Here is a 17,340-nt window from a genome sequence, read left to right on the forward strand (position 1 = left end):
TTGCCAAGTGGCACCCCTCTGTTCTGCCAGTTATGACAACCAAAGATGTCTCCAGACATCACTAGATGTCTCCTGGAGGACAAATCCACCCCTGATGGAAAACCTCGTGGCACCCCTCTGTTCTGCCAGTTATGACAACCAAAGATGTCTCCAGACATCACTAGATGTCTCCTGGAGGACAAATCCACCCCTGATGGAAAACCTCTGGCTTAAGCAACGCTGGCAATTTCAAGGCAACGGCTTTCAAAAGGATCTGTGACATGCCCAGGGAATGTAGCAGAATTTCATGGGGGCCTTTTTGTCTTTTGCTCTGGGCATGGGTGCAGCTGACATGTGGGTGGGGGCCAAGTGTGCTCTTGTGAAGTGCACAGCTGGCTCCTGGGGACCATGTACAAATCTGTGAAACAAGTCTGTCATGTGTGAACTGAGATCCTAAGTCAACTTCACATAGAAACACAAATTAACCCTGCACGCTTAGAATTTTGTACAGAATTTTCCAGAAATGCAATGGTATTTTGTTTTGTCCAAAACTTCTGCAAGAGTTAGTCACCACTTAGGAAAAATCACATCCCATACAGGAATGCCACTCGGACTATTTCCATGACCAATACCATATCCCATATGCCAGACGGCACTGGCAATGCCCCAGGCAGGTGTTCAGGCACAATGGCCTACACAGTCACGTGGAGAGGTACCGCACCAACTCAGTCCACATCACTCTACCGTAAATTACTTTTGTTTTAATTATGCTTTACAAAAAGGGGCCGTATATCGATTTTTTACAGTACATATGTGTGTGGGTTACATTACCTATGAATTCATTTTGCAGTAATAGAGGGAACAGCACAAAACACGTGTGGTTAAAGGGGGCACTGCGCTTGGCAGATTTGAGAACCATCAATCTCCAGTATTTGGGAAGCACCATTTCTTTAAGAATCAGAGGTCGCTTTAGACGTTTCTACCCCCGGTCCCCCTTTCTGTGAATGCACTATGGGGACTTCCCACGTTTTTGTACCTGTGGTTCAACAGTCATCTGTAGACTTTCTCTCCTACGAGGATTCTCTGATGTCGAATAACACAGAAGCACCCAGGGAAGACTCTTCGACCCCGATGACGTGAACCGGGTTTTTTTCTTGCATGATTTCACGGATGTCAAACAAGGCAAGCGCTCGGCTCGAGGGCTGTCCTGCCTTGGTCCCACCCCCAGGGTTCTCGCTGGAGTGTGTGTGCTGATGCCGGGCAAGGTGTGAGCCCCGGGCAAAGGACTGCTCGAGGCGTCGCCGGTTCCGGCCCTGGGACTCCTCTCTGGTGTGAGTTATCTGGTGTCGGATGAGGTGCGAGCTCTGAATAAAACATTTCCCACAATGGTTACACTTAAAAGGCCTGTCGCTTCGGTGAGCCCTCTCATCTGGATTCAAAGGTGGGTCACAGCCGAGGGCTTCTGCCCACTCATGCTTCGTCAGAGCTGGCGTCTGCTCGAAGATCAGCCTCTGGCGGCACTCGTAGGGCTTCTCCCCAGCATGCTTTCGCTGGTGCTGGGCCAGGGAGGAGCTGTGCCTGAAGCCCTTCCCACAGTGGTTGCACTCATAGGGCCTCTCCTCCGTGTGTGTCCTCAGATGCAGGAAGAGGCACGTGGTCCGTGAGAAGGACTTCCCACACACGCTGCAAGTGTATGGCTTCTCCCCAGTGTGTGTCCGCTTATGCCGGCCCAGGGAGGAGTTCTGGTTGAAGGCCCGGCCACAGTCCTGACATTCATAGGGTTTCTCTCCGGTGTGAATTCTCCGATGGACAGTAAGGTGTGTGCTATGGCAGAAAGACTTCCCACACTCAGCACATTTATAGGGCTTGTCTCCCGTGTGGATTCGCTCGTGCTGAACCAGGGAGGAGTTCTGGCTGAAGGCTTTCCCACACTCTTTGCACATATAAGGCCTCTCTCCCGTGTGAATCCTCTTATGCACTGTGAGATGTGCGTTATGATTAAACGACTTCCCACAGTCTGTACATTTGTAGGGTTTATCCTGTACTTGGCTTCGGGTGAGTTCTGTAATGGGAATGGCCTGACTGGACGCTTTGATACAGTCACTGCTGTCACACGGCCCTTTGCCGGAGGAGCCTGTCTGCTGGACTGAGCTTGAGTTACCTTCCGAGTTCATAGCCTGTGAGTCGTAAGCACAGAGATAGTCTCTCCTAGAAGTCTCCGAGGAGGGATCTGGGTTTGCATTCAGGACACTGTTTTCCCCAGGTCTGAAACTTTCATAGCTTTTATCTTGAACTGGCACTTCCTCAAGGCTAACTTCCAATCGCCTCAAATTATCCTGTTCCTTCTCAGGCACCTGTACCTGGCGCTCACGTTCCCAGTGTTTCCCTAGTGTGGTGGGACAGGGAGTGTCCCTCAGGAAGCCTTCCCTTTCCGCAACATGGGATGGCTCCTCCTCAAGAAGGCCCTGCTTCTTGGGTGACGCTTGGCTTTCGGGTCCAGGTTCCCAGCCTAAAAGAGTACCAAAGAGCTGAGGGAGTTGGCGGAAAAAACACAGAGAGGACACGCTGGGCCTCCCTCCTTACTACTCCTCCCACCTCTAGGAAAATCTCAGTTCTGCTCCTGTGCAGACACCAAGTGCCTCATCTGCAGAAACAGTCTCATGCTTTCATTCGTTCGACAAAAATCTCCCAAGTACCTGCCACAGGCCCAGGCACTGGCCTTAGACAAGGGGCTGGCAGACTACAGCCCCCAACTACGAGTATTTTTTATGTTTTTAAGGGCTGCAGGAAAAAAAGAGAAGGGTGTATGACAGAAGCAGAATTCTAGAGATGTCCCTGGCTGTGCAATCAGGCACTCATCTAGGTACTGCTATGAAGGGACTTGGCAGGTGACTCATCAGCTGACCTGAAGCCTTAAAATAGGGAGATGATGCTGGGTTATCAGGATGGGCCTGAAGTAGCCCCCAGAGCCCTTAAAAGCAGAAGGAGGTAAAAGGGAGAGGCTGGCTGCATAGGAGGACTTCAGTCGGGAAATGGGTGCACTTCCTGAGAACAACTCCTCCGCAACAGTCTCAAAGGAAACAGGAGCCTCAATCCTGTGGTCACACAGACCTGCATTCTGTCTGACCACACCTGGAATTGGATCCTCTCTGAGTTCCCTGCCCAGTCAGGACCTTGACTTCAGTCTTGTGAGACCTGGAGCAGACAAACCAGTCAGGACTGACAGAAATGTGAGATAATGATTGGGTGTTGTTTTAAACTGCTAAGTTTATGGTAATTTGTTTCAGAGAGAAAAGAAAACAAATAGTGAGTATACTTAGCCCACACAGCCTAAAATACTCACTGTCTGGCCCCTGATGATGGGGAGAAACTGCAACCCCAACACATGAAAAGCCCAGTCCTCAGGAGCCAGGGAAATAGATACTGAGCAAACCATCGAAGGAGCAGGCTTGGGAGGCAGACAAGGAGCTCAGTTTTAGAAAACCGAAGTTTGGTAGGTCAGATACCCAAGTAGAGGTACCCTCATGTCTGTAGGACACCTTGGGAGGACCAGCCCAGGTCGCAGAATCCTCCAGAACAAGAACTGCATGCAGGCAGGTGGGCTCCCCACTTTCTTACAGTGCAGCGAAGGCAAGGGTATCAGCTTCCTGTAGCTGCTCTAACAACGTGCTGCAAACGTATCACCTTAAGAGACCACACTTCTCTTACAGTTCTGAGGTCAGAAGTCCCAAGTCAAGGTATCAGCAGGGCTGGATGACTCTTGGCTGCTCTAGGAGAGAATCTGTTTCCGTGCCATTTCCAGCTTCACGAGACTGACTACATTCCATGGCCCTTTCCTTCACCTCCAGAGCCAGCAGACCCCAACCCCTGATATCTGGCTGTTCATTTTATCCTTTATAATAAACCAGTAATAAATAGTGTCCCTGAGTTCTGTGAGCTGTAAAAGCAACTTACTGAACCTAAGGAGAGGGTCATGGGAACCCCTGATTTATAGCTCGTCAGTCAGAGGTATGGGATGCCCTGACTTGTCAACTGGCATCTGAAGTGGAGGCATTCTTTTTTTTTTTTTTTTTCCAACGTTTATTTATTTGTGGGACAGAGAGAGACAGAGCATGAACAGGGGAGGGGCAGAGAGAGGGAGACACAGAATTGGAAACAGGCTCCAGGCTCTGAGCCATCAGCCCAGAGCCTGACGCGGGGCTCGAACTCACGGACCGCGAGATCGTGACCTGGCTGAAGTCGGACGCTTAACCGACTGCGCCACCCAGGCGCCCCTGAAGTGGAGGCATTCTTAACAGACACAGTCCTCAGGCTGTGGGGTCTACACTAACTCCAGGTAGATAGTGTCAGAATTGGACTTAATTGTTGGACACCCAGCTAGTAACTGGAGAGTTGGAGAACGGTTTGTTGGTGTGGAAAAAACCCCACACATTTGGTGTCACAAGTGTTATATGGGTAGAAACAAATCATGGTACTGCTAATTGGTGACTTTGGAGCCATTAAAATGTCCTCGAACTTGGCAGTGGTGATGGGTATAATCTGTGAATATACTCAAAACCACTAAATTGTACGTTTTACATGGTGAAATTTATGGTCCGCTGGGGACCATGGCATCCAGAAGGGGACTAGCCTGGTAGGAGTTAGCTCAGGGCCTGGGGGTGCAGGCCAGCACGGGGGACTGGAGGATGTCAAACGTGTGGGGCACTTCAGGCTCTTCTGCCTCAGAGGAGACATGGTACTTCTGCATCTGCTGCAGATTCACCCTTGCCCTCGGGTAATAGGCTACACCTCATTGTGGAGGTACGTGTGATTCCATGCAGGTCAAAAAGCCCTGGGTGGTGTCAGAGGCTGAGCAGCGGGTACTGCCGGCCGTGTATCCCACTGTCATCGCCTACTTCTTCCAACGCACTTCAGGGCACCAACGCACCAGTCCCAGAGAAGGGATGGTGACAGGCGTAAGCCAATTATGACAATCTAGGCCTCCTTTCCAGACTCCCTAGTGGCATAAGGGCAGGTAGATGTGACCCGGTCCTGACTAAGGAGACCTCACAGGACGAAATCTGGAGTTCATTCAGATAAAAGGGGTGAAATGTTACTGGCACTGTTCTTCCCACATCCACACCCCCTGCCTGGAGCACAGATGTGATGGCCAGAGCTGCTGCATCCATGCCATAACCTCAAGGAAAGGCCAGAAGAATCAGAACCATAAGCCTTGCCACTGAATACTGAGTCAGAGGCAGCAGTGGCTGCTTTGTGAAAAAAATTGCTTCTTTTTTTGAGTACTCTAGCCCAGGTTTCAGAGATTTAGAGCTGAATACAATCCTTGTTGCTGAGAGAACACAAGGGTGTGGAGAACAGGTTTACAGGATCTGGGCATGAAAGATTAACATGGAGAAGATGGAGAGCAAGTTCACACATGAGAAACGATCCTGTGGCAAGGGCACACTGAGGTGGCAAGAGAGAACATGACAGGGAGGACAGGGTGGGATTCTGACCACTGGAGGAGAGGCAGATGGTCTCTGTGCTCAGAGAAGGGAGAGCCCGGATGAGAAGAACAGAGAACACAGGAGCAGGGCGCAGACCTCCTACACAGAGAAAAGCTAACAGCGCAGGCCTAAGGCTACCATCCTTAGAGGGGCCGGTTTTGAGACTGGCCCAGGGCTGTGTGTGGGAATTTGGATTTCAGGAGAGTTCCCACCACCCTAACTGATAAGAGTGGCTCACTGTGCCCAAACTGTGCCCACAGTATGGTTTACGGTGAACATAAACCATGCTCTCTCCTGCAAGTCTGGAATCTTGGTCTGTGCCAGGCACAGGGTGCCTAAGTGACCAGCGCCCAATAAAACACCCTGGCACTGAGCCTCTAACAAGCTTCCCTGGGAGCTAGCATTCCTCATGTGTCGTCACAACTCACTACTGTGGGAACTACGCATGTACAGTGTGACTCGACTAGGAAGGAACTGTGGAATCTTGGCTGGCTTCTGGACTTCACCCCATCTGCCTTTTCTCCTTGCCGACTTTCCTCTATATTCTTTCGCTGTAATCGCTGGCTCTTTGGGGTCTTGGGGACCCTGACACACCACCCTTTCCAAGCAGCACATCTGTAGTCGCCTCTTGGGCTGCTCCCATTAGCAGTTCCCACTTGGCAGCTTCTCACCTGGACAGTGACCCTGGGTAAGTCCTCTCTCCGCTGCCCACAGCTCAGCCCCTTGCTCCAGTTGGGAGATGACTTCAGGTTTTGGAAGCTCAGGCCCTGGAACAAGGGAAAGACACGGGATGTGGGGACCTGCCACAGAAAGAACCAGCTCACAATCCAGCCCTACACTCCTGATAGGGCATGAGGACATCTCACAATAAGGTGACGGCTTTGCATTGGGACAGAGAAGGGCAGAAACCTCCTCCTGCCTGTATGTACCACAAGGAATGAGAATGCAAGATCCCTGTCCCCCAGCCCAAGATCAAGTCCTCATACCAGAGGCCCTATGACCTATAACCCATCAAAAATAAGTCACTGTAGGAATCCAATCATCAGCTGGGGAAGCAGGCCTTACCCACAGAGAGCAGATGCCCAAAGGTCTCCAGCATCACGTCACGGTAGAGGGTCCTCTGGGCGGGGCCCAGCTGTCCCCACTCTTCTTGGGTGAAGTCCACAGCCACGTCCCGGAAGGTCACCGGCTCCTGAAATATCACACACACTCTTGATCAGCTGGACTGCCCCCGTCAGTGCTCTTAGGAAGAGAAGGAGGAATGGAGAAGCAGAAGATGGGCAGGCCAGTGTCCTGAGACACATTCTGAATAATGCCAAGTCAGGTCTCACTGGGCACCAGTAGGACTGTCACATTTAGGTTGTATAGTGAGGGCATATGAAAGTATCCCAGCAAGATGGAAGCCACCCACAGCTGACCTACAACTGATTTCAGACAGGTGCAGGTGCAAACAGAAATTGCTGACTTGCAGATCTGTGGGTTAAAGAAACAGCTACTGGTCTAAGCTACTAACCTTCAGGATAGTTTGTTACATAGTAACATCTAACTGATACATTAAATAACTCTCAGATTCAAGGCAAGACTCATTAGCCTACCTGAAAAGAGGGGTTTATAGTTGGAGTCAGAAACTCACCTATCTTCAGGGACCAGGCAGGCTCATCAAAGACTGAAGTGGGCTACTGGAAGAGCCTACAAGGGTACTTAACCTGTGAGAGGTGACACTGCAGGTGATGGGTAATATATGCCCTATTTGAAGGGGCAGCTGGGACTCAGAACCAACTGATCATGGGGGAAATTCAGGCCTCATGTGGTCAGAACTGCCCATCTCTAGTGAGTAGCTGAAAATTAGGCCACATTTTTAAATGAAACTTTTAATTTTTGTAAGTTGATGCAACGTATCTAAAACATGTCCTACAAATGAAACCCTTCTGTGGGCTCGGTGTGGCCACTGTCAGAAGCTAGGTATTTCTGGATCTGAGTTTTGACTCTGCTATTTCTTCCTCAAGAAGCATAGAGCAGGTAACCACTTCTATTGCCATGCTTCCCTGTCTACAAAGAATCATTCCTTGGGGGCTCTGATGGGGAATGAGTGATCGTGAAACACTTTCTACAGGACAACATGGAAAAGAATAAAATCGGTCCCCTACTTCACACCATATAAAAAGTTAACTCAAAATGGATAAAAGACAAACGTACGATTAAGCTCTTAGAAGAAAATATAGTAATGAATCTTCACAATCTTGGATTGGTGAAGAGTTCTTAGAATCTGACAGCAAAAGCACAAGCAACAAAAGAAAAAAATAAGTAAGTTGGACGTCATCAACATTAAAAATTGTTGTGCTTCAAAGGACACTATCAAGAAAATGAAAAGAGGGAAACCTGGGTGGCTCACTTGGTTCAGTAGCTGACTCCTGGTTTCGGCTCAGGTGAATATCCTAGGGTTGTGGGATCGAGCCCCACATTGGGCTCTTGCTAAGCATGGAGCCTCCTTAGGATTTTCTCTCTCCCTCTGCCCCTCTTCGCCACTCGTGCTCTCTCGCTCTCTCTCAAATTAAAAAAATAAATTAATTAAAAAAATAAAGTAAAAAAAAATATCCACATACTGGGAAATAATAATAGCAAATCACAAATCTTGTATGTGACTTGTATCTGGAAAATATAAAGGACTCTTACAACTCAGTAATAATGACAACACAATTAAAAAGGGCAAAGGACCTAAATAGGTATTTCTTCAAAGAAAATATAAAATATACAAATACTGAATAAGCACTTGAAAAGATGCTCAATATCATTAGCTACCAGGGAAATGCTAAATACCTCAATCACTTACTAAATACCTCAATTATAAAGGGGTATGTTAAGAAAAACACAAGAAGGCTTTAAAATTTTAAAGAAATTATAGTACAGGTGGCATACAGCTGTGACAAAAATTGTTCAGGAAGCATGAGAACCCTTTGGTTGGGAACAGAAGTCTCTGTTCTTGTCCCCGTGTCCTCATATCCCACTCAGGTCCTCCAGCTCTGACACCTGCTCCCTGTGCCTCCTGCCTTCCCTGCCTCGCCCCCTCAACTATCACCCACTCTGCATGGGTCCTCAGTAACAGCCCAGGCGCCAGGCCCACTGAGTACTGATCTCTCCAGGCCATAAGAGCTCTCAGTGGCATTACATGAGTCCTGCATGTCTCCTCCTGGAATTCTAGCAGGAGCCCATTCCTTGCTTTTTCATGGCCCTCTCTGCTGCTCCACCTCAGACCCCTGTGGCTCTCCTCCTGTTCTGCACCACTGGTGCCTGGAGAGATGGGCTATCAGACTCCTTTACTCCACACACTCCCACAGCTGACCAGGCCACCCTGGCATCATCCAGCACCTGGTCACTGGCCCCCTCCCCGCATCCTAGTTAGCTCTCCGTATTTCTCCTACCCCCACCTTCCCAGATGCTTTAATGTTTTTTCTCAAACCCAAGCTATACTTGCTTTAAAAAATCTTGAATGGCTCCTTTTCACCTTTGGGTACAGGATGGCCTCTTTCAGCCTGGCTATGGTTGACTGAGTAATGGCCTCCAAAGATACCCAGGTCCTAGTTTCTGGAGCTGGTGAATGTTACCATAAATGGCAAAAGGGATTCTGTGAATGTGATTAAGGATTTTTTTTTTTTTAATTTTTTTTTTCAATGTTTATTCATTTTTGGGACAGAGAGAGACAGAGCATGAACGGGGGAGGGGCAGAGAGAGAGGGAGACACAGAATCGGAAACAGGCTCCAGGCTCCGAGCCATTAGCCCAGAGCCTGACGCGGGGCTCGAACTCACGGACCGCGAGATCGTGACCTGGCTGAAGTCGGACGCCCAACCGACTGCGCCACCCAGGCGCCCCCCCCCTTTTTTTTTTTTTTTTAATTTTTTTTTTTCAACGTTTATTCATTTTTGGGACAGAGAGAGACAGAGCATGAACGGGGGAGGGGCAGAGAGAGAGGGAGACACAGAATCGGAAACAGGCTCCAGGCTCCGAGCCATTAGCCCAGAGCCTGACGCGGGGCTCGAACTCACGGACCGCGAGATCGTGACCTGGCTGAAGTCGGACGCCCAACCGACTGCGCCACCCAGGCGCCCCCCCCTTTTTTTTTTTTTTTTTTAATTTTTTTTTTCAACGTTTATTCATTTTTGGGACAGAGAGAGACTGAGCATGAACGGGGGAGGGGCAGAGAGAGAGGGAGACACAGAATCGGAAACAGGCTCCAGGCTCCGAGCCATTAGCCCAGCGTGATTAAGGATTTTTAAATGGGGAAATTATCCTGGATTATCCAGATGGGCCCTAAATGCAATCACAAATGTCCTTCTAAGAAGGTGGAGGGAGATTTAACTACAGAAGACAAAAAGCAATGTGACCACTACGGCTAGTTGCCATGCTGCTGGCTTTGAGGACAGACAAAGGGCCATTAGCCAAGGAATACAAAGACTACAGCCGCTAGAGCTAGAAAAGGTGAGGAAACCGATTCTCCCCTAGATCCTCCAGGGGTGGTCTGCCCAGTATGACTGATCTCAGGCTTCTTACCTCCAGAACTGTAAGAATAAATGTGTATTGCTTTAAGCCACCAAGTCTTTAGTACTCTGTTACAGCAGCCACAGAAAGCTATACACTGGACCTCAACACCCTCCACTTCCTTGCCTCCTGTGGTGGCAAGCCTCCAAGATGGCCTCCAGTGGTCCCCAGTCCTTGTGTAGTTATGCAGTCCCCTCCTATACTGTGCAGGTTTGACAACCAATAGGGTTGGGCAACCAACAGGATACGGTACCAATGAGTGTGTAAATTCTGACCCCAGGGCACAAAAGGCATTGGGGCTTCTACCTTGCCATCTCCTGGACCACTTACTCTTTGGGAAGCCAGATGCCATGTTGTGAGGACACTCAAGCAGCTCCACAGAGAGGCCCCCATGGGGAGGGACTGTCATGGGAGTGAACTGTCTTGGAGGTGGATCCTCCAACCCCAGTCAAGTCTCAGATGACAGCAGTCCACACTGGTATCTTGATGGTAACCTCATGGGCCTAGGCCAGAACCACCAGCTAAATCATTCAAGGGTTCCTGCTATCAGAACTGAGGTAATATTTATTGTTGTTCTAGACCACTAGGTTTTTGGGTTACAAGCAACAGATAACTAATACACTTTATCTTACTGCTGACAGACTCTCCTTGAGAGAGTCTCGTTCCTCTGAACCCTTTTCTCAACTAGGCCTTGACCTCTGGGCTTCTATGTCCACTTTGCATCACCCAGTTTCGTAAGAGTTGGTTTAGTCAGAAAAAAAAAAAAAGAGTTGGTTTAGTCAGAATCCCCACCCACCATATCTAATTACTCTCTGTATCTTTTCTTTTTTTTAATTTTTTTTTTTTCAACGTTTATTCATTTTTGGGACAGAGAGAGACAGAGCATGAACGGGGGAGGGGCAGAGAGAGAGGGAGACACAGAATCGGAAACAGGCTCCAGGCTCTGAGCCATCAGCCCAGAGCCTGAGGCGGGGCTCGAACTCCCGGACCGCGAGATCGTGACCTGGCTGAAGTCGGACGCTTAACCGACTGCGCCACCCAGGCGCCCCTCTCTGTATCTTTTCAAAGTCCTCATCCCACAGAATCCTTCAGGTAATATCTGATCACTTAGCCTGCTTCAGCAAGAATCCCTAGGTCAGTTTGGCAAGAATTATACCCACCCCAGAACCCAGCTAGAAATTCCCACTTTTACTTGTAGTATTTGGAATTGAGTCCAGTTCTATACTGAAGTCTCTTTCCCTCTATTGCAATAGTTTCTGAATAAAATCTGTTTTGACTGCCTTAATTACTGTTTTACACTGACATTGCTCATTCCCTGCCCCACCCCCTCCATCCACTGCAGACCAGAGTGTGATTTTTTTTCTCTTTCAAAGTAGGCTTCACATGCCCAGCTGGAGGCAAATTCACCACCAAGAGATCAAGACCCCAGCTGAGATCAAGAGTCAGACCCTCTGAGTGGCTCAGTCGGTTATGGCTCGGGTCATGATCTCACGGTCTGTGAGTTCGAGCCCCGCGTCGGGCTCTGTTCTGACAGCTCAGCACCTGGAGCCTGCTTCAGATTCTGGGTCTCCCTTTCTCTCTGCCCCTCCCCGGCTCATCCTCTGTCTTTCAAAAATAAATAAAAACAAACAAAATTTAAAAAAAAAAAAAAAAAAAAAAAAGATGTTCAACCAAGGTGCCCCACTAAAGTGTGATTTTTTTTTTTAAGTTTTTTTTTAACGTTTATTTATTTTTGGGACAGAGAGAGACAGAGCATGAACGGGGGAGGGGCAGAGAGAGAGGGAGACACAGAATGGGAAGTAGGCTCCAGGCTCTGAGCCATCAGCCCAGAGCCTGACGCGGGGCTCGAACTCACGGACCGCGAGACCGTGACCTGACCTGAAGTCGGACACTTAACCGACTGAGCCACCCAGCGCCCCACTAAAGTGTGATTTAATGCAAATCTGCATAACACATATCTGAAAACATGCAAATCTAAGGTTATCAATAATCTCACTTTGCATACAAAATCGGAAATAATGCAAATCCTGGTAAACAACAACAAAACACAGTAAGTCCAGAATTTCAAAGATGCGGAGCTTCAGGAATTATGAATTATTTTTGGTTTCTGCCACGTGGAGACAGCACTTTATGGAGAACACAGGGAGCGGCCACTTTGTCTACAATTGCAGGATCTTTGAAACAGGCACCTTCCCAGATGGCCTTGCAGGCACGGACCGCCCAGTGTGCAATTCGCCCAAAGCCCCCGCGAGGGAGCGGTGCTGGGAAGGAGCCCCGGTAGTCGCTCCCGCCCCAGTTATGCCGTGCCTGGTGACCTGTCATCATCCTCAGGGGTTGTGCCCAGCTCCCTGGCCAGGGGCCTCGCGGAGCAGGGCTCTCGGGGAGTGTTTGCTGGCTCCGTGAATTAAAGCATTTCTATTCGGAAATACCTGCCATCTCGGCGCTCCACTGACACCATCACATGGCAGATGGCCTTCGCGGGGAAAGCAATCGGCGGGAGCCGGGCCAGCCTGGTCCTAGGAAATGATACTAAGCCCCATCCCAGAACAAGGAAACTGGCGTACCAGGGGAGCATGCGCACTGGGGGACCTGATGGCCCGGGTTCGAATCCAAACTCCACCCTCACCAGTCGGGCCAGTCAGCGCGCCCTGAACTGCGCCTCAGTTTTCTCATGTTTGTGAAGGGGGATAAGGCCCGGGCCCTGCTCACCGTGCGCTGCCAGGGTTAAAGGGCCAATACCTGCGGGAGACGCTGGACCCGCTGCAATCGTTATTATTATTATTACTTTACCTGAAGCCATTCCGCTGGCAGCCCTGTAGCCATCTCCAGTGCTGTCGCTTCCTCTTCGGGGTTCATCCTGGACCGACAGGTCGAGAACAGGAGCCCGAAGCGGCCGTAAACCCGAGAGCAGCCCCCGCCTCAGGGACCACTCCACTCGCCGCCCGCGGGACAATGGCGGCCGCGCTGGTGACGCTGCAACTACAACTCCCAGAAGGCCGTGCGGCGTGCCTCAGAGCCTGGCCAATGGAAACCTCTGTTCGTCGAACCTTCGACCAATGAGAGCCTTCTGGCTTCGGGCCAATGGGACTGTCCTTCCTTCGGGCCTCCGGCCACTGGGGGCGCTCCTGCCGCACGAGGGCGCGAGGTTTGCCGGGCGGGCGGCGGCGGCCGGGGGCTGCCGAGGGCTGTGGCGCCGGGGCGGGCTCCGAGGGGACCCTGGTGCTAGGGGTCGTCCGTCCTCCCAGCCTGGCAGCTGGGGGTTCGTGTCTGAGCGCGTCCGCGGCGCCTAGGTGGCCTTTGCTCCTCCAACCCCCATTGAAGGTGCGCGTCTGTCCACGCGGGAGTGGGGTGCCCTGCTTTGAGACCCGGGGCCTGCGCGTCCTAGCTGGCAATGCTGGGCATCTCCCTTGCCACCCCGCCCAGTGCCCAGCGCGGCAGGGGTCAGCAGCACCAGGAGGGGCATTTGTCAAGCATCTTCACTGACTTGAGCAGAGGGCAGGAGCTGCTGTGGGAACCATGAATCAGGCAGTCTCCGGGAGACTGAATGTGGCCACTACTGGGTTCCCACACAATTTCCAGGCAGTATTCCTTTCTCGGTGGGCAGAGAAGTCCCAGGAGGAAGTATAGCCTTCCTCTCTGCAGCAGCCCCAAAAGGGTGGAAAAGATGAGGGAGGGTTGAGTCTGTTATCTTAGAGCAGCCCCATGTATTTACATGGAATGAGTCACTGGGCACAACTTTCCTCCTGGTTCTAATAGTGCTGAAGTTTCAATGCATGATGTTTCCCTATTGTTTCAATTTTTAATTTTCTACTACTTATATTTTTGTTTTCTCCTTGGTTATATTATAGGACGTTTGTCTGTTGCAGTAGTTCTCAAAGTGTGGGCCAGGGACACCCTGGAGCTTCCTGAGACCCTGTGAGTTGGTGAGTTCAAAACTAAGTTCAGCACTGAGTGTTATATGTAACTGATGAATCACTAAATTCTACACCTGAAACAAATTTTACCATATATGTTAACTAACCAGAATTTAAATAAAAACTTGAAAAGGAAGGAAAAAAACCCATGAGTTCATAATAATAGCTTTTCCCCCCACTCCCATTTTCTCACGAACGTACAATAGAGTTTTCCAGAGACTTCTGGATGTGTAATATTGCAACAGAATGATAGTGTTAAAGATAAACAAAATGGACATTGATTAACATGGTGAAAACAGATTTTATTCAGTAACTGCTGACAGTGGGGGAAAGCACTGAACCCCACTTGATTTGTGCAGAGGTGACTGGGCCTTTTATTTTTTTAAAAAAAAAATTTTTTTTTCAACGTTTATTTATTTTTGGGACAGAGAGAGACAGAGCATGAATGGGGGAGGGGCAGAGAGAGAGGGAGACAGAGAATTGGAAACAGGCTCCAGGCTCTGAGCCACCAGCCCAGAGCCTGACGCGGGGCTCGAACTCCGGGACCGCGAGATCGTGACCTGGCTGAAGTCGGACGCTTAACCGACTGCGCCACCCAGGCGCCCCTGACTGGGCCTTTTAAAGAAGAATAAGGGAATCAGAAGGGGGAGAGAGCAGGACTCATGTGGAAAACTACAAAGTGTTGGTCAGTGTAAATATGATTGAGCCAGTGTGCTGTTGCCTGGTGATTATCAAAGTTAGGGTTCTACGCTCCCACAGAGACTAGAGACAGCAGCCCTCTCCTTTCTGACCATTCTGTTTCAAAGGAAACTTTCCTTAAAAAAAGACTCTGAGTTGTAGGATGTACACAGACATCTCAGACAGAAAGAATTCAGTTCTAAGCTCTTTTTTAGTAAATGCTATAAGAAGAGGAGGTCAGGAGCTATCCTTGGGTGTTCACCAGAACAAACAGCAAATTCTCCTGGCAGCATTTCTCAGGGAGGCAGTCAGCAGGCATTTCACTGGGAGGATGGTGTCTTTCTAGGGACACAGCATTGTGCTGCTAGAAGCCATGCCAGAGTCCAGTTGTCTCCTACTGAAGAGGTTAGGACTGAACTGAGAGTACTAAGAGTACTGAGACTCTGCAAGTGTCAAAGGCACAAGCAGCTATGGAAACCCAACTGCCAGACATTAAAGAGATTTGCAAAAATATAATGCAACACTACTCACTAATATTTACTTGTTTTGGAAACTAGTTATTTTCCATAAAGTGGGGGTTTTGAAAAAAAACAAAAACAAAATGTTGTATTTGTTTTTTAGGGCTACCATAAAAAAGTACCACAAACTGGGTGACTTAAATAACAAAAATGGATTGTCTCAATTATGGAGGCTACAAGAGATCAAGGTTTTGATATGGTTTGGTCCTTCTGAGGGCATGAGAGAGATACTCTGCTCAGTCCCTCTTTTCTCAACTTCTGGTGGTTTCCCAGCAATCTTTGGTATCCGTTGGCTTGTAGATCTCTGCCTTCATCTTCATATGACTTCTCCCTGTGTGCACGTCTGTCTCGAATTTTCCTCTTTTTACAAAGACACCAGGGGCACTTGGGTGGCTCAGTCGGTTAAGCATCCGACTTTGGCTCAGGTCATGATCTCAGGGCTCGTGAGTTCGAGACCTGCGTTGGGCTTTCTGCTGTCAGCACAGAGCCCACTTTGGATCCTCTGTCCCTCTCTCTGTCCCTCCCCTGCTCATGCTCAAGCTGTCTCTCTCTCTCTCTCTCAAAAATAAATAAACATTGGGGTACCTGGGTGGCTCAGTCAGTTAAACATCCTACTGACTCTTGGTTTCAGCTTAGGTTATGATCTCATGGTTTGTAAGTTTGAGCCCGCGTTGGGCTCTGTGCTGGTGGTGTGGAGCCTGCTTGGGATTCTCTCTCTCCCTCTCTCTCTTTCTGCCCTTCCCTGATTCCTGCTGTCTGTCTCTCTCAAAATAAATAACTAAATTTTTTTTTTTAAAAAAAAGCATTCTCAGGGTGTCTGTGTGACTCAGTTGGTTGAGCGTCCAACTTCAGCTTGGGTGAAGCCCCATGGGGAGTTCAAGCACCACGCTGGGCTCTGTGGTGACAGCTCAGAGTCTGGAGCCAGCTTTGGATCCTCTGTCCCTTTCTCTCTCTGCCCTTCCCCTGCTCTCTCTCTCTCTGTCTCTTTCTCTCTGTCAAAAATAAATAAACATTAAAAAATTAAAAAAAAATTCTTTTGTTGAAAATCTTTAAGAAATAAACATTAAAAAAATGAAAGCATGCTTTGATAATAATTTTGTATGTATTCCTCTGGTTTTGATATGGAGTATATTATTTTTTTGTCTAAACAAAATCAGATTATTTTTTATTTTATTTACTTATTTTATTATTTTCCTCTTTGACCAAATAGCTTTTGGATGATAATTTATTTTTAATGTTTAAAAAATTTTTAGGGGCGCCTGGGTGGCGCAGTCGGTTAAGCGTCCGACTTCAGCCAGGTCACGATCTCGCGGTCCGTGAGTTCGAGCCCCGCGTCAGGCTCTGGGCTGATGGCTCAGAGCCTGGAGCCTGTTTCTGATTCTGTGTCTCCCTCTCTCTCTGCCCCTCCCCCATTCATGCTCTGTCTCTCTCTGTCCCAAAAATAAATAAACATTGAAAAAAAAAAAAATTAAAAAAAAAAAAATTTTAATGTTTATTTATTTTTAAGAGAGAGAGAGAGCATAAATAGGGGAGGAGCAGAGAGAGAGAGGGAGACACAGAAGCTGAAGCAGGCTCCAGGCTCTGAGCTGTCAGCACAGAGACCAATACGGAGCTTGAACTCATGAACTGTGAGATCATGACCTGAGTTGAAGTCAGATGCTCAACCAACTGAGCCACCCAGTTGCCCCCACATCTTTCTTTTTAAAACCCTTTTAGGGGGCACCTGGGTGGCTCAGTCGGTTAAGCGTCCAACTTTGGCCCAGGTCATGATCTCACAGTTTGTGGATTCGAGCCCCGCATTAGGCTGTGTGCTGATGGCTCAAAGCCTGCAACCTGCTTCGGATTCTGTGTCTCCTTCTCTCTCTGCCCCTCCCCCACTCACGCTGTATCTCTCTCCTTCAAAAATAAACATTAAAAAAAAAAAATCTTTTTTAAAACCCTTTTAGAGCATTCTCACACCATTCCTCTATGTGCCTGAAAATCCACTTTCTGAAGAGGGAAAATCCACAAGTGGGAGGCCTAAAGGAGATTGGATGGGAGCGATGGGGATATTTCGGTGGAAAGTGTCCCAGGCAGAGATCACAGAAAATAGCAAGACTCTAGATGCTCAAAGAACTGTCTTGTGAAACTTAAATATATGTAGGTGTATATCATGTTTTCTCCTTACCTTGGCTAATACTTTAAACTGGGCGGCTCCACTTTATGTCCCTTGGGCGCCTCAATATAACCT

At 48.9% G+C, this 17,340-nt stretch overlaps 1 protein-coding gene across 1 annotated transcript; it reads right to left on the bottom strand.

Annotated features, from left to right (window-relative positions):
• Positions 1-720: 720 nt before the first annotated feature.
• Positions 721-12,983, bottom strand: ZNF8 (zinc finger protein 8). The gene is made up of 4 exons (XM_045440263.1): positions 12,791-12,983; positions 6,531-6,657; positions 6,137-6,232; positions 721-2,488 (listed from the first exon to the last, which is right to left on the bottom strand). The coding sequence occupies exons 1-4, from the start codon at positions 12,854-12,856 to the stop codon at positions 1,050-1,052; spliced, it is 1,728 nt and encodes a 575-aa protein (XP_045296219.1). The 5' UTR covers positions 12,857-12,983; the 3' UTR covers positions 721-1,049.
• Between the last annotated feature and the right edge of the window lie 4,357 nt (positions 12,984-17,340).

This window comes from Leopardus geoffroyi, chromosome E2 (assembly GCF_018350155.1).
Source record: "Leopardus geoffroyi isolate Oge1 chromosome E2, O.geoffroyi_Oge1_pat1.0, whole genome shotgun sequence".
NCBI classification, from domain to species: Eukaryota; Metazoa; Chordata; class Mammalia; order Carnivora; family Felidae; genus Leopardus; species Leopardus geoffroyi.

Coding starts and splice junctions, on each gene's coding strand:
- ZNF8 (XM_045440263.1), bottom strand. CDS start 12,856: ATGAACCCCGAAGAGGAAGCGACAGCACTGGAGATGGCTACAGGGCTG. Junction 6,658..12,790: donor TGCCAGCGGAATGGCTTCAG/GTAAAGTAATAA, acceptor GTGATATTTCAG/GAGCCGGTGACCTTCCGGGA. Junction 6,233..6,530: donor TGGGCATCTGCTCTCTGTGG/GTAAGGCCTGCT, acceptor CCCTTGTTCCAG/GGCCTGAGCTTCCAAAACCT.